Source organism: Lissotriton vulgaris, chromosome 11, assembly GCF_964263255.1.
Source record: "Lissotriton vulgaris chromosome 11, aLisVul1.2, whole genome shotgun sequence".
NCBI classification, from domain to species: domain Eukaryota; kingdom Metazoa; phylum Chordata; class Amphibia; order Caudata; family Salamandridae; genus Lissotriton; species Lissotriton vulgaris.
This window is the reverse complement of record NC_141699.1, coordinates 691,094,907-691,109,694: the sequence shown is the minus strand read 5'-3', so window position 1 is coordinate 691,109,694 and position 14,788 is coordinate 691,094,907. Positions and strand designations below refer to the sequence as shown.

At 41.3% G+C, this 14,788-nt stretch overlaps 1 protein-coding gene across 1 annotated transcript in view; it reads right to left on the bottom strand.

Annotated features, from left to right (window-relative positions):
* Nucleotides 1-14,788, bottom strand: part of LOC147683337 (calcium-activated potassium channel subunit alpha-1-like) — a 799,658-nt gene that overhangs the window by 435,927 nt on the left and 348,943 nt on the right. The window contains exon 12 of the mRNA XM_086942523.1: nt 1,591-1,746. Within this exon, the coding sequence (XP_086798649.1) occupies nt 1,591-1,746 (156 nt within the window). The remainder of the gene's footprint in view (nt 1-1,590; nt 1,747-14,788) is intronic.

Below are 14,788 nucleotides of genomic sequence, written 5' to 3'. Positions count from 1 at the left end.
TTGGCTCGTCCCCTGCAAATGCCCTACTGGTTGTTACACCTTCAGCTGCTGATGAGGGGGGCAAATTTGACCATGTTTGTTCATTGTAACTTGTGAGAGGGGTGCTAACGGAAACCTCATCTGCAGCAGCTGGGAACAGCTTTCTTTTGTCTGTTTCTCAGCACCTTTAAACTATGTGGCAGTTGGAGCAGTGAAGATTGTTTTTCAATTCGGCAATGTTTTAGTCATAAAGGGCCAGATGTAGGTAAGTATATTTTACCGATTCATGAATACCGAATTTTACCGATTCGGTATTTATGAATCGGTAAAATAGAAGGGGGGAAATGTAGGTGAATTCGGTAATTGAATTACCGATTCTGTAACAATCGGTATTTACCGATTCGGTAAATACCGATTCGGTAATGCCCATTGATTCCAATGGGCATTGAAGCCCATAGGAATCAATGGGCATTACCGAATCGATATTTACCGATTCGGTAAATACCGATTCCAGCAAGGGTGCAGGGGGTGTCACTTTGACACCCTCTAGCACCCCAAATACTGGCATGTGTCCCATGTGGCACACAGACATGCCCTAAGGGCATGTCTGTCTGTCACATGGCATAGGTGTGCATGCACACATGTGCATGCACACCTGGATTCGGTATTTTACCACCCAATTGGATTGGGTGGTAAAATACCGAATCTGTAGGCCCATTTGGACTCAGAAGAGTCCCACCTACATCAGAAAGTTACTGAATCGGTAAAAATACCGATTCGGTATTTTACCGATTCAGTAAATTTACTGATTCATTAAATTTACCGAATCGGTAAAATATGCCCCCTACATGCCAATTACTAAATACCGGTCGGTAACGGCTGAAATCGGCAGTTACCGACCGGTATTTCGGCTCCTACATCTGGCTCAAAATTGCTTATAATTCAGCCGTTTGCGTGCTTTTTAAAATTACCTTTTTAATACGTTTGGGGTTTTATGTGCTTTTAATTTTAAAGGAGACTTTGAATTTATATTTCAGCACAGGTTTTAGTAAACTTTGAGTCACCTTATATCTAAGGAGTGGGTGTTATATTGTTTCATAGGGCTCGATGAGGTACATCACCATTTTACATGCTCAACGTTAAAGCTGACATCTTTCTTAAGCATTGACTCTTGACACACAATTGCCAGCACAGACAAAGAGGATAATATTCTCTGTACACATTTACATCTCCTCGAAGGCATGTTATCAGGACCTTCAACATTCTGTACCAGGCTTAAGGCCACTGGCAAAATGTTGATTTTTGTATTTGTCCACTCGGCTAAAGCCCTGAAAGCGTAGAATAAATAATGACAGCCTGACTTGGGCTCCGGTATGGTAACACAGGTGAAGTTTATTATATAAACAACTAAAATCCTTTTTTTTTAACAGATAATCAATTTTCAAGGTGCTTTCTTTCCTTATGTGCAAAACCCAATTGTACACTTAACATCAACCAGGACAGAATTAGGTACCCTTACAAAAATCACTAGGAAATGCAAATGCTTTTGTGAGGAAAGAAATACACAAGCCAGTAAACTGGCTCAACAGCCGTCATTGCTCAGGATCTTACCGGAACTTCATCTTTCATGATGAAAAGGTTCGTCAACAGGGTGGACACTCCAGGAACATGACAGCTCTGGGCCATGAACCCTAGCTTGAGCTCAGGAAAGCAAATGATGCTGTCTCCCTGACTCCAGTTCCAGCTTGGAAGATTCTGCACAAAAGCCTAGTGAAGGATGAAAAAACAGTTATTAGAAAATTGTCCTACAAACCCTCTGCTGCTCTGCAAATCCTGCAGCATTATTAGAAATCATTTACTTTTATACAGCATGAGCTCCCTTTTTATGAAGAACTTGACTATGATATACCCTCCCCAGGTAACTTCTCAGCAGACATTTATCTTGTCATATAGACCAAGGAGCTACTATTTCAAACAAGTTCAAAGGCAAATTGCACCCAATTTATGATGATATTTAATTGCATTTCTAGAGTGCAAAGTTACCCAATTGTGCCCTGACACTGGCTGTTGTCTATTTAATTACAGGGTGTGAATGGACCTATGTGGAAAGCAGGCAGGTTTTTAGCCCTTTCCTGAATGACAACAGCTCCTTAGCGTTCCTAAAATGGAAGTGAAGCTCGCTCCATGCCTGCGTGGAGCATGTGACAAAACTTCCACCGCCCAAGCTAGTTTTTTTGCTGAGGGTATAACCACCCTTTTTGCTTCAGTAGAGCGAAGGACTCTGCTGGTTATGTACCATTCGAACCATTTGAACCACCGCTTCAGGTAATCTGGGCCAATTCCGTGAAGGGCCTTGAAGACCATGCACAGGGATTTAAAATGTTCTCGTTGTTTCACTGGGAGCCAGTGTAGCCTTTTTATTTATTCGTTTACTGAAACAAACTTAGGTGTCCATGTCAGCAGTCTAGCTGAGCATTCTGCACTAATTGGAGCTTGCTTAGGTGTTGCTTTTGGATATTGAGGTAGAGGCTATTGCAGTAGTATACATGTGACATTATCAGATATGATATCATTATCCTTTGACATTTCTCTGGTAAGAATGATTTTATTTTCCTTATCATTCTAAGGAAATGGAAACTAGCGGAGGTTATCACGTTTACCTGATCCCTCAAAATGAGTTTATTGTCAATTATGACACCCAGAATTTTTGCTTTACTGGTTGGCTCTGGAAGAGACCCTAGTTCGTCCGGCCACCAGTCTGGGCTCCAAAATTTGGTGTTATTGCCAAAGATGAGGACCTCGGTTTTACTGGAACAGTTGGTCATCATCCATGACTTGATTGCTTTCATACAGTCAAGGAACCTTTTCCCTTTCTCTGCTTCCTGTCCGGGGCATAGTGACACCACTATTTGGGTGTCGTCCGCGTATGATGTCAACTGAAATCCAAAGGATCTGATCACCTATGCCAGTGGTGCCACAAAAATATTAAAGAGGGTAGGACTAAGAGATGATCCCTGTGGGACTCCACATGGTAGGGATAATGGTTTAGAGTGGGCTTTATCAAGTGCACTGTTTGAATTCTCTCTGTTAGGAAGGACTTCAGAAGATTCAAAGCATTTCCTCGGACCCCATATGTTGACAAACGGTCCATCAGAACATCATGGTGGACCTTGTCGAAGGCTGCTGAGAGATCTAACATAACGAGCACAGCCTTGCCTCCCTGGTGTAAAGCGTATGTTATTTCTTCTGTAGCTTTTACCAAGGCAGACTTGGTACTGTGTCCTGCCCTGAATCCGTATTGAGTGGGGTCTAGTATGTTGTTTGCTTGGAGGAATACACTGAGTTGGGTGTTCATGGCTCTTTCTATCAGTTTTGCTGGCAGGGGTAGACGGGAAATTGGTCGGTAGTTGTTTGGGTCCTTAGGGTCAAGATTGGATTTTTTTGCAGCAGGAGAATGGACGCTGTTTTCCAACTTTTAGGAAACTGACCGGATTCAAACATAGTGTTAAATATGGGGGTCAATGCTGTACCTATGATATAGCTTGATCACTGAAACTGGGCAGGGATCATAGGGAGATCCCAATGTAGTGGAAGCAAGGAGGCTCATTGTGTCAAGCTTATCTAGTGGTTGAAAGAGGTCAAAAGTTGATCGTGAATTGATTGTAATGGTGGCCAGTGAAGCTGATTTGCCTGAAGCTCCAGTCTGTGGGAGGCTAAAAGCAAAAAAGATAGCTTTCACCTTTTGTAGAAAAAAGTTGGCGATTTCCTCACAAAGTTCAGGGCTACTCTGAGTAGATGGGGTGGAAGGGGGAGCCAGTTTGGCTACTGTCCTAAAATCTTCTTTGGAGGATGATTCCGCCAGTAGAATTTGATCTGTAAAATAGATCTTTTTGGTGTTGAACAGTAGATTTTTGTATTGGATGAGGCTGTGTTTATATGACTCTTTATCCACAAGGTTGAAGCCTCTCTTCCAGCATCTTTCTAGGCATTTACAGGCAGGCTTTTGATTCCTTAGTTTGTCAGTAAACCAAGGGGCTGAAGGCTGGGAGTGTTTAGAATCTCAAAGTTTTATCGGGGCTAGCTTATGACAAGCTGTGTCTACCCTTTCCGTGTAGCAGGCAGTGGCCTTGACTACTTCGACAGGAAGGTTGAGGGTCGTGGCCATAGGGAGCACTTCTAGTGCTGGGCGCTTAATTTTCCCCATGCTCTTGTTTCTACCTTTTTTTTACTCCAAAATGGATAGCAGCATGATCTGACCAAGCAAGGAGCAGCACCTTGGTTTAAGATAGTTGAGGGTTGTTTGAAAAATCCCAGCTAGGGTGTGCCCTGCAACATGCGTGGGGTGGTTTGCAAGTTGCTTAAGAATTCCAATATTCAACACCTCTCCCAAGCAGGTTGTTTCTGGATCAGAAAGTGCTTTCAGATGGAAGTTGAAATCCCCCAGGATCGTGTGGGAATCAGCACAAACCCATCCTCTAGCAGAGTCCCAACTGCTGTTAAAAAGGCACTTCTGGGGCCTGGAGGGTGATAAAGAGGGATGCCCTTGAAAGAATTGAGGTAGCTTGACCCATCCCAGGAACTCTGGTCCCATCCACACAGCCTCCAACACTAGCAGCAATTATGACCACCCTAGGGAGTTGAATGCTTTATCGAAGTCCAAGGAAACAACCATCGGAATCTCCATTTCTCTCCTCAAGTGCTCCCATTATGTGGCACAACTGACACTCATGCAGCTGGTACATTTTTTTGCTGAGGTACCAGTGGTTGGGACCAAGGCGTTCTCTAGACATCTGTGAGGGTTAATTTCGGATTTAATATGGAGTGGGCTTGTAAGCGATGGTCCATTTGGATACTCCAGCAGCAGCTGATGGATGGTGGATTAGGAGTGTGTGATCTCAAGTTTTATTTCATAGACGCACAGCTGCAATGGCCCATGCACTGGTTGGTGGTTGAAGCAATGGGAAAGAGTAGAGCAATCCAGGAGAAGCTAGATTACACTAGAATATTTGACTGGCTTCAAAAGCCTGGGGGCCCATCCAGAGGTATGAGCAGATTGGCACATGCCACTAAATTCTACTGGATTAGATACCTCTAACCCCAAAGTGGATCGATACTTTATGCTTTGGAGCATGCCTGTGGTGGGAACCCTGTTGGGAGCACATTATACGACACAACGTCGAGAAGTGGGAGTGTCCTGTTTAGGTGACTTATACAATGATGGTGACTTGAACTACCTTTAGGAACAGCAGGATGTTTATGGTCTAGGAGCTGGCCTATTTATGGCTTAAAATGCACTCATCCTGGAGATCAGTAATATTTGGGCAGTGGGACAAGGGGTACCAACCTTACACCACTGGCTAGAGTGCATTCTGATGCATGGCTTGGGTCGTAAAGCAGGCACAATGCTATACATGGACCTGCAGGCTTATGAACCAGACTACACACTATGTAGCAAGTCCAGATGCCTAGAATGCTCTCTGGGGCAGTACTGTGAACTAAGGAATGGGAGATGGCTCTAGACTAGATGAAGCACACCTTCCGTAATGCCGATCTAAAGTTTACCTGGTCATCTGACGTATGGCTGCTTATATTTGCTCAAGTTGTAACGGGTGCTCCAACTCCTGGAATTGTAATGGGGTCAGGTGGGAAGAGTGGGCTCATGGTTATAGTTCTGGACATGATGCACGCAAGGGACCTGGGGAGGGGAATAGAGCAACTTGTAATACTGGCCAAAGACCTCATTCATGGCTGCCTGCATATTCACAATGTTGCCAGTTGGAGTATAAATCACCCCACTGATGGCCCAATGGACTGTGGGGTGCAAGATGAATGCCAGAGGATAACCCAATGTGTCACCGTCCACATGCTGGCGAGCCAGTGAGGCCTTGTAGTAAATGTTGTTAAGGTGGCATGTCTCCTCCCTGTATTGGCCCTGAAGCTCTTGCTGATGTGTACAAGCCTATTGTCACTGCCTTCAATTGGGCTGCTTGCAGGCACACCTCTACCACCTATACATTAAGGATAAGGGGGGCCCGTCATCCCACGTTGTCTTTATGCAGTGTCCCCTCATGACCATCTTCATTGCATCCCAATATGTCACTTTGGACTCTGCAGATCCCTCATTTAGTCAAAATAGTGAAGCAAGTGTGATACCTTGGTATTAATGTGTACCACAGCGACAAGGATCTCCTAGATGGTAATCACAGGGAGATGATCCTCGTTCCCTGATGAAGACCCCCTCTTATGCTGCTGCATGATCTTTCCAACATCATCAACACTGGGCCCAACACCAGCAGCCAGCCAATACTGCCTCCTCTATTGCTTCTGGGCTGCACAGTGCAGTGATGTAGTCCACACTTTAGGCCTCCAGCAGGCCTCCTCAGCAAGGTACAATGCAGGGAGCAGCAGCCACTCACTTTCCACAGCTCGGGACCCCAGTGCTCCTCTTCCCTCTCTCAACCATGTTTTGGGCCTTGGAGCCGGGCCCACAGCTTAGCCAGTCCGCGACCTCGTAAGCACCATCGGGGCCAATCCAGACAACTTAATGCACCAGCAGGTGCAAGGTATATCCTCCCCTTCACTTTAGGGGACTTGTGGTGTTACTAATCTGCAGGATAGTGAATGATGGGCCCAAAGTATAGTTGAGCCTCACTTAAAGGTGACTGCTCTTGGCACCATCTTACCCACGCCTCCCTTAACTGAAGCTATACAGCGTTACACTGTCTTTTACAATGATTCCTGCTATACAAATCCCACATACATATCTTAATGCATACTGATCTTGGTATTGGTAATTCACGATGGGCAGAGTTCATGGCCACAAACCTGGTGTTCTTGTAATGAGGCCCTTCCTTCTCTGTTTCCCGGGAATTGCGCACTGGAACCTACCTGGATCCGAAATTTGAACGGAGCTGAGTAGAGTTACTATGTGGAATTCCACTCCTCTCAATCACATCATTGGCTGGTAATCCATAAAACCAATTAGATTGGTACATTGAAATCAGACCTAATTTTACCATTCATAAAATTTAAATGGAAGAATTACATTGACAGAATGCTACATTCCAGTCTTGTCCCATTCTCTGTACCCAACCGTAAGCCAAAGCACAGGAGGGACATTTAATTCTCCCCACCCACTTGAACACAGCAGTCTATCCTTTCCGCCACTTATTTTCACAGGTTTTCCCTTAACCCTCCCCCCCACTTAGTCCTGGTCCCTTGATAAACGCCCATAAATGATTTGTGTATTTGGATCATTAGCAAAGTAATTTAGCTTGGGTAGACATTGCTAATCCAGGGCACATTTTTCTGGACTTCAGTTTTAGAAATGGTGGATGTGTTGCACTGAAGATGTAATATTTCAGGAACCATTAGACATATATACATCATTTTGGTGTCAAAACAGGTTTTGAGGGTCATGTATCCTTATAGAGACAGAAAATAACTCCTTGGAGCAACCCTTCAGCCAATATGCACAATGGTGGCTCTATAATAATATGTTTCAACCATCATATTGATAATTTATTTTATTATTGTTTTTGTTTCAGGTTTTCTGTTAATCCAAATTTGTAAACATAAGCAAAGAAGGTGGTAGCAGAGCATTTTTTCCTCTTGCCAGAGTGTTGCTAACTACAAAATCTGAGGATTCCTCCAACAGAGAAATGTGTCATATGCAAAACTAATCCGAATGAAAAGCTAACAGAAACAGTAGCTGGGCAGAAGAGAGTTTAAGATGCTGCAGAAATACAGCAAGACAAAATTACAAAAGATTGAAAATGATGGATGAGGTGGATCACATATTTAATCATTGTAACAATAAGTGCAACAACTTGTATACATTGGGAAAAAACCTGGAAACAATTAATCAAACGATAGTAGAAACCAGTGAATCATAACAAGAATCTGAGTCTTCTGAGAAAGCGACGAAAACCAGACCCATTGTCCATCCACTTAGAGGATCAATGGCTACCCCTCGTCCACCTCCAAAAACTGATCAGAAAGCAGGGGATCTTCAATATGTTATCTGCGGTTTAGCCAAAACAAGGGCCAAAGGGATTGACAAAAGAATAAAGTACAGAGTATGTGAGTCTCAAAGGTCAAACGTGTTTTGATCTGTAGCTAATTTCTTCCAAGAAAATGTTTTCAGCTGAGTAGCTGATCCAAACAGTGAGGTGAATATATATGCAGCAGATTTGTATGCCCACCCAAACTGCATGCTTGCATACATTCAAAAAAATGAATGTACATTGAGCTCCCAGCAGCAATGCAACTGGTAGCCTTCAGTTAAGTGAGATAAATGAAATAATGGTCAACATTGATGAAACTGTATTAATCCATAATAATGAAATCCATATTTTTTGCCGAGAACGTACAATGACAGAATTTTTTTTGTCAGTCTAAAAGAATAACACAAAAGGGTACATTCAGCACTATCCTGATAGCAATGTAAAAAATGATCTATTAGTCACAACACATTTTTCAAAAATACAGTCATAATATATGTGTGATTCCTCAACAATATTCTTCTTGTGACAAGATGGTCAAGCCGAGGTCTTTTTGTATATGATTTTCTTTTCATTCACAAACGTCAAAGAAAGAACCAGCCAACACGTGTTTCGTCAGTACAGAGTCCGTACCACGACTTTCTCAAGGCTGTAGAAATAAAAAACAGTACATGAATACAAACAAATATTATAACCCCTATAGGATATTCGATCATGTTCAAACATGTCATAATTAAGTGACTTTGAGAAGAAATCCAGTTAGGAGGAAATTCACCCGCAAATGTGAAAAAGAACAAATTCATGTGTACAGAAAAGAAAAGCCCAAAATATTTTTTTTTCTTTTTGGTGACGGTGCGATAGTGAGTACTAAAAATACTTGTGGATATGGAGAAAACCAAGAGGGCACAAAAGAGATTAGATTGGGGTGGGAGAGTATTACACTTAAGGAACACAGTGTTTAGAATATGAACCTGTTATGTGATAGATTCGAGAGATTAAGGAGAAGAGTTAGGCTAAAAGTAGCAGTGATGAGTAACAGATCATATACGTGCACCTAAAACATGCCATGAACGGGCAAGTAGAAGTGATAAAACCCACCTAAACAATGTAGAAATCGAACATGTCGTATGTAAATGTGGTATGATAACCTCAAAAAGTGGGTCAGTCACTGCGGGATGAAGACATTGGAATAGGCGTGAAAAATGTATATATCAGCCCAGACCTAAACATAAAGTAATACAGTTAGACGATCCCAATTGTGTATCCAGTTGAAATAGTACCAAATAGACTCATCATATCAAAAGTACCAAGTATAAAACAGACATACAAAATTGGAGGGAGCAGTCAATAAAAATGTGATGTAAACTAATGCCGTGTTGTTGAAAGTAACAGAGACCGCAGCCAGGAAGAAACATGTATATCTAATTTATAATAATATATCACTGGAGTTGAAAACTGTATTGTCATAGAGTCGGCATGAGTGAACAACATGTTGCCATTGCGTATGCTCACCCGAATAATAATATCCAAGAACACAGTTCACAGATGCCGTAGGAAGAAAGAAACTCTTGAAAGTGGCCGATTAGGGTTGTACAGGGTGTATCTAGGAGATAAATATTAGTCTCAAATACTTATATGTACTATTTTAAGAAGCTGCTCCTCAACAACATTACGAAATGTATGCACAGGAATAAACCAGCTCAGTGCAAACGGATGAAGAGCCTACGATACAGATCAAACAAACACTATATAATAGAAATGTAATGGGATCTATAGTGCTATTATATATCATAAAGTAGTATCTATGGAAAATCGGCCTTCCTGAAGTAAAAACTTGCAGGATTGCTAGTTATAACGAGTAGGTAGCGTCCGCCTCAAATAAAAGTACATGACCATTAATCATAGTGCAGATAGTGCATGACATACCCTAATACTAACATGACGGGGGTGGCTTGCCTGTTGGATAAGAAAGAAAACAGCAACGCAAGTTTGTACGTTAAATTGAATAAACCCTAAACGTCATAATAGTTTCATGTTATAACTGCTGAGGACAAAACTCACCCGCTACATGTAGAAGTAAAGATTTAGTGGAGACCAGAACCTTGACATCTATAATCTATAGAAAATTAAGTTTAAAGAAAAAATAAGAATGCATAAGTAAAAATTAGCATATTACTCTTGTAGAGAGTATGACATCAGACTTATGTCAGCAATCAGAATGAGGTGTAACATTGTTGACATTTCAAAGCATATCTAGTGCTATTAATTACATCCCCTAGGCTGTAGCATCTGCGAGAGTGTATTATATCACAGTTGACATTATTTCTTATTGAACATGATACATGGTCCCGAGAATGTAATTGTAAATGTGTGTATACTTGTAAAGCGCACTGCCGCCCCATCTCAGGGCATCCTTGCGCTGTATACCGCTATGGAACCCTTCCTGGCTTTCCCTGTGAGATAACCCCTCCTGGGCACCCCCAAGGTGAAGCCAGGCATCCCAGCGATGTTGGGGCTGTTGTGGAGATTAAGCAAGCTATTGCCCAGAGTTGCAGAGTGGGACCCATGATTAGAGTAGGCACCAAGGCGATAATTATCGAGTCCGCGGACATTGAGCCGAAGACCGCGTCGGGAATTGAACCCTGGTCCCGGGCCTGACCTCTGCTTCAGGGTGTGCCGCTTCTAACCAGTGTGCCACACTTCTATATTAAAATCAAGAAACATGGTGTTTACAATGTACATCGAATACAGGAAAAATATCTCATACTGATGATACAAATAGATGCATCAGTATGAGATATTTTTCCTGTATTCGATGTACATTGTAAATACCATGTTTCTTGACTTTAATATAAATATTCTCAGGACCATGTATCATGTTCAATAAGACATAATGTCAACTGTGATATAATACACTCTCACAGATGCTACATCTTAGGGGATGTAACCAATAGCACTAGATATGCTTTGAAATGTCAACTATGTTACAACTCATTCTGATTGCTGACATACGTCTGATGTCATACTCAATTATGTTATGACCTGTTTCAAGATGTGATTAAACATTACCTTTCATTTTGTCATGAAACATATACATGGGGACTTCTGTAACTCACATGATGGGTCTCTGTTATACAATGGTTACACCAGATTTAACCATTCTTGGATATATGCTGCTGGATCTATCCTTCTTATCTAACTTTACTGATCTCCCTATATGACCATTATCTACAATAGGAACTAACGAGCTCTTTCACATAATCTGAACTTTCACTCCTCTTTTAGCGTTCCCATATAAGATACTAATGGTGGTATGGCATGTTTCGGTAATCTTTGTGATTTTTTATCTAATAGCGACTAACCAGCATTATGTGTCATTTTCAATTTTACTTATATTTTATCAAGAATAATAGCTATGCAAATGTATGGCAGTTACTTTTAGTATTTCCCAAATACTAACTAAGACTTAATTTTTCGATTCTTGTTTCCAACCGTCTAATTTATAAGTAAAGTAATAGGTCCATGTGGCTAGTTCGTTATAGAACTCCATCGACTCTCGTTAATATTTACAATCTTTTACCTTTGGAACTTGCATTTAACATGAGAACTTACTTGAACGAGACTAAGCAAAATTTTGCATTATTTATTTTTCAGCTATAGTTTCTATGTACTCATACTGCTCAAATATGGCGGACTATTTATTCTTTGGACCGTTATTTGTGTTGATTATTTAGACGGCTTGCTCTATATCCCACGTGACAGCTCACGGCCCAATAACATTGTACTTAAGATGGCAGCGGCAGACTAGCGTTCTTCCTGTCACTTTACTATGCTTGCAGGACGCTATCACTCGGGGTAAGTGATTTTTAGAACGTCTATGGGATCTGCTATAATTTTTATGCTGTGAGCCGGTCTCCTATTGACTTTTCAATTTGGTTTCATTCAGATCACTGATGTGGTTTCTGATACATTGAGACCATGGCCATAACGATTAATAACGAGCAGTCCGTCCCTCACCTCCCCGGACGGACACAAACCTAGCACATGGGGTAGTTTATCTTAGTGATACCTGTTGATTTACACCCCCTCTCAACAAGCGTAATACGCTAATTTTTACTTATGCATTCTTATTTTTTCTTTAAACTTAATTTTCTATAGATTACAGATGTCAAGGTTCTGGTCTCCACTACATCTTTACTTCGACATGTAGCGGGTGAGTTTTGTCCTCAGCAGTTATAACACGGAACCATTAAGACGTTTAGGGTTTCTTCAATTTAACATACAAACTTGGGTTGCTGTTTTCATTCTTATCCAACAGGAAAGCCGCCCTCGTCATGTTAGTATTGGGGTGCGTCATGCGCTATCTGCACTATGATTGATGGTCATGTCTTTTTATTTGAGGTGGACGCTACCTACTCATTATGACTAGCAATCCTGCATGTTTTTTACTTCAGAAAGGCTGATTTTCCATAGATACTACTTTATAAAATATAATAGCACTATAGATCCCATTACATTTCTATTATATAGTGTTTGTTCAATCTGTATCATAGGCTCTTCATCCGTTTGCACTGAGCGGGTTTATTCCTGTGCATACATGTCGTAATGTTGTTGAGGAGCAGCTTCTTAAAATAGTACATATAAGTATTTGAGACTAATATATATCTCCTAGATTACACCCTCTATGACCATAATCGGCCACTTTCAAGAGTTTCTTTCTTCCTACAGCATCTGTGAACTGTGTTCTCGGATATTATTTTTCGGGTGAGCATACACGATGGCAACATGTTGTTCACTCATGCCGACTCTACGACAATACCGTTTTCAACTCCAGTGATATATCATTATACATTAGATATACATGTCTCTTCCTGGCTGTGGTGTCTGTTACTTTCGACAACACAGCATTAGTTTACATCACATTTTTATTGACTGCTCCCTCCAATTTTGTATGTCTGTTTTTCACTTGGTACTTTTGATATGATGAGTCTATTTGGTACTATTTCAACTGGATACACAATTGGGATCTTCTTACTGTATTACTTTATGTTTAGGTCTGGGTTGATATATACATTTTTCACGCCTATTCCAATGTCTTCATCCCGCAGTGACTGACCCTCTTTTTGAGGTTATCATACCACATTTACATACAACATGTTCGATTTCTACATTGTTTAGGTGGGTTTTATCGCTTCTACTTGCGCGTACATGGCATGTTTTAGGTGCACCTATATGACCTATTACTAATCACTGCTTCTATTAGCCTAACTCTTCCCCTTAATTTCTAGAATATATCACATAACATATTCTGAACACTGTGTTCCTTAAGTGTAATACCCTCCCACCCCAATCTAAGCTCTTTTGCGCCCTCTTGGTTTTCTCCATATTCACAAGTATTTTTAGTACTCACTATCGCACCGTCACCAAAAATAATATTTTATTTCTTTTGGGCTTTTCTTCTCTGTACACATGAAATTGTTCTTTTTCACATTTTCGGGTGAATTTCCTCCTAACTGGATTTCTTCTCAAAGTCACTCAATTATGACATGTTTGAACATGATCGAATATCCTATAGGAGTTATAATATTTATTTGTATTCATGTACCGTTTTTTATGTCCACAGCCTTGAGAAAGTCGTGGTACGGACTCTGTACCGACGAAACACGTGTTGGCTGGTTCATTCTTTGACGTTAGTGAATAAAAAGAAAATCATATACAAAAACACCTTGGCTTGACCATCTTGTCTCAAGAAGAATATTGTTGACGAATCACACATATATTATGACTATTTTTGAAAAAATTGTTGTGACTAATAGATCATTTTTTACATCCCTATCAGGATAGTTCTAAATTGACCCTTTTGTGCGTTTCTGTTTCGGCATGTCTTTCAGATCTGCTTTAGTCACCCTTGGTAGTGAGTGATGGTGGTCTCCCTAGCACTCCTACTGTACTGTACTGTCAGTAATTGTGACAATTATAAGCCCTAACTAACAAATGTTTTGATTTTTATTTGAATGTGTAGTTACCCCCTTTTAGGGAACACCACTACCAACTGCTACTGTCACTAAAAAAAAGAAAAAGCCACTTATAGTGCTGATTTGACTCCTGAAGATCTTGCTCGCAAATAACATCACAGGATCACAGGATGAAATAAAATCATCAGGAACACTTTTAAGAAACATCCTGAAAGGTTTAGGTTTTGGACTTAACCCCTTCGCCGGGGGGGTAATTCCCCCACGGTGAGGGGTGGGGAGGGGCCGCGCACGGCACCGCGGTGCTCGTGACGAGCCCACCTCTTCATGAGGCACAGTGGAGCTGTACTCATGATGAGCTGGGCTTGTCACGACTCCACCCACTCATTGATTCTCCCGCACAGGCGGTGAATCAATTTCGCGTGGGCGGGCTGCGCCGTTATGATGAGCCCAGCTCGTCAAGAGCACAGCTCCTCTGTGCTTCATGACAAGCTGGGCTCGTCATAAGCACGCAAGGGGTTAATGATAATTTTTGTGATGCCTCAGAGCTCTGCAAATCTTGGGAGTCAATAAGAATTCCTGATGTTGTCTTAACATTTTTTACATAATTTTTTATTATCAGCAAAGCAAAACTGTTTCAAACTAAAGTTCTTGAGTTCGGAACAAAAGCTGACAACATTGATGATGGCTTTGAAGATAGAAGTGAAGAAGTGAAGACAGTCCCATGAACCGGCAGGCCTATGCTATGCAAATGTACTGTCTTTTCGAAATCATGTTTTATGAATTATATCAAGGCAAAAAGAAAATTACGCTACACATGATGTCAGCCCACGC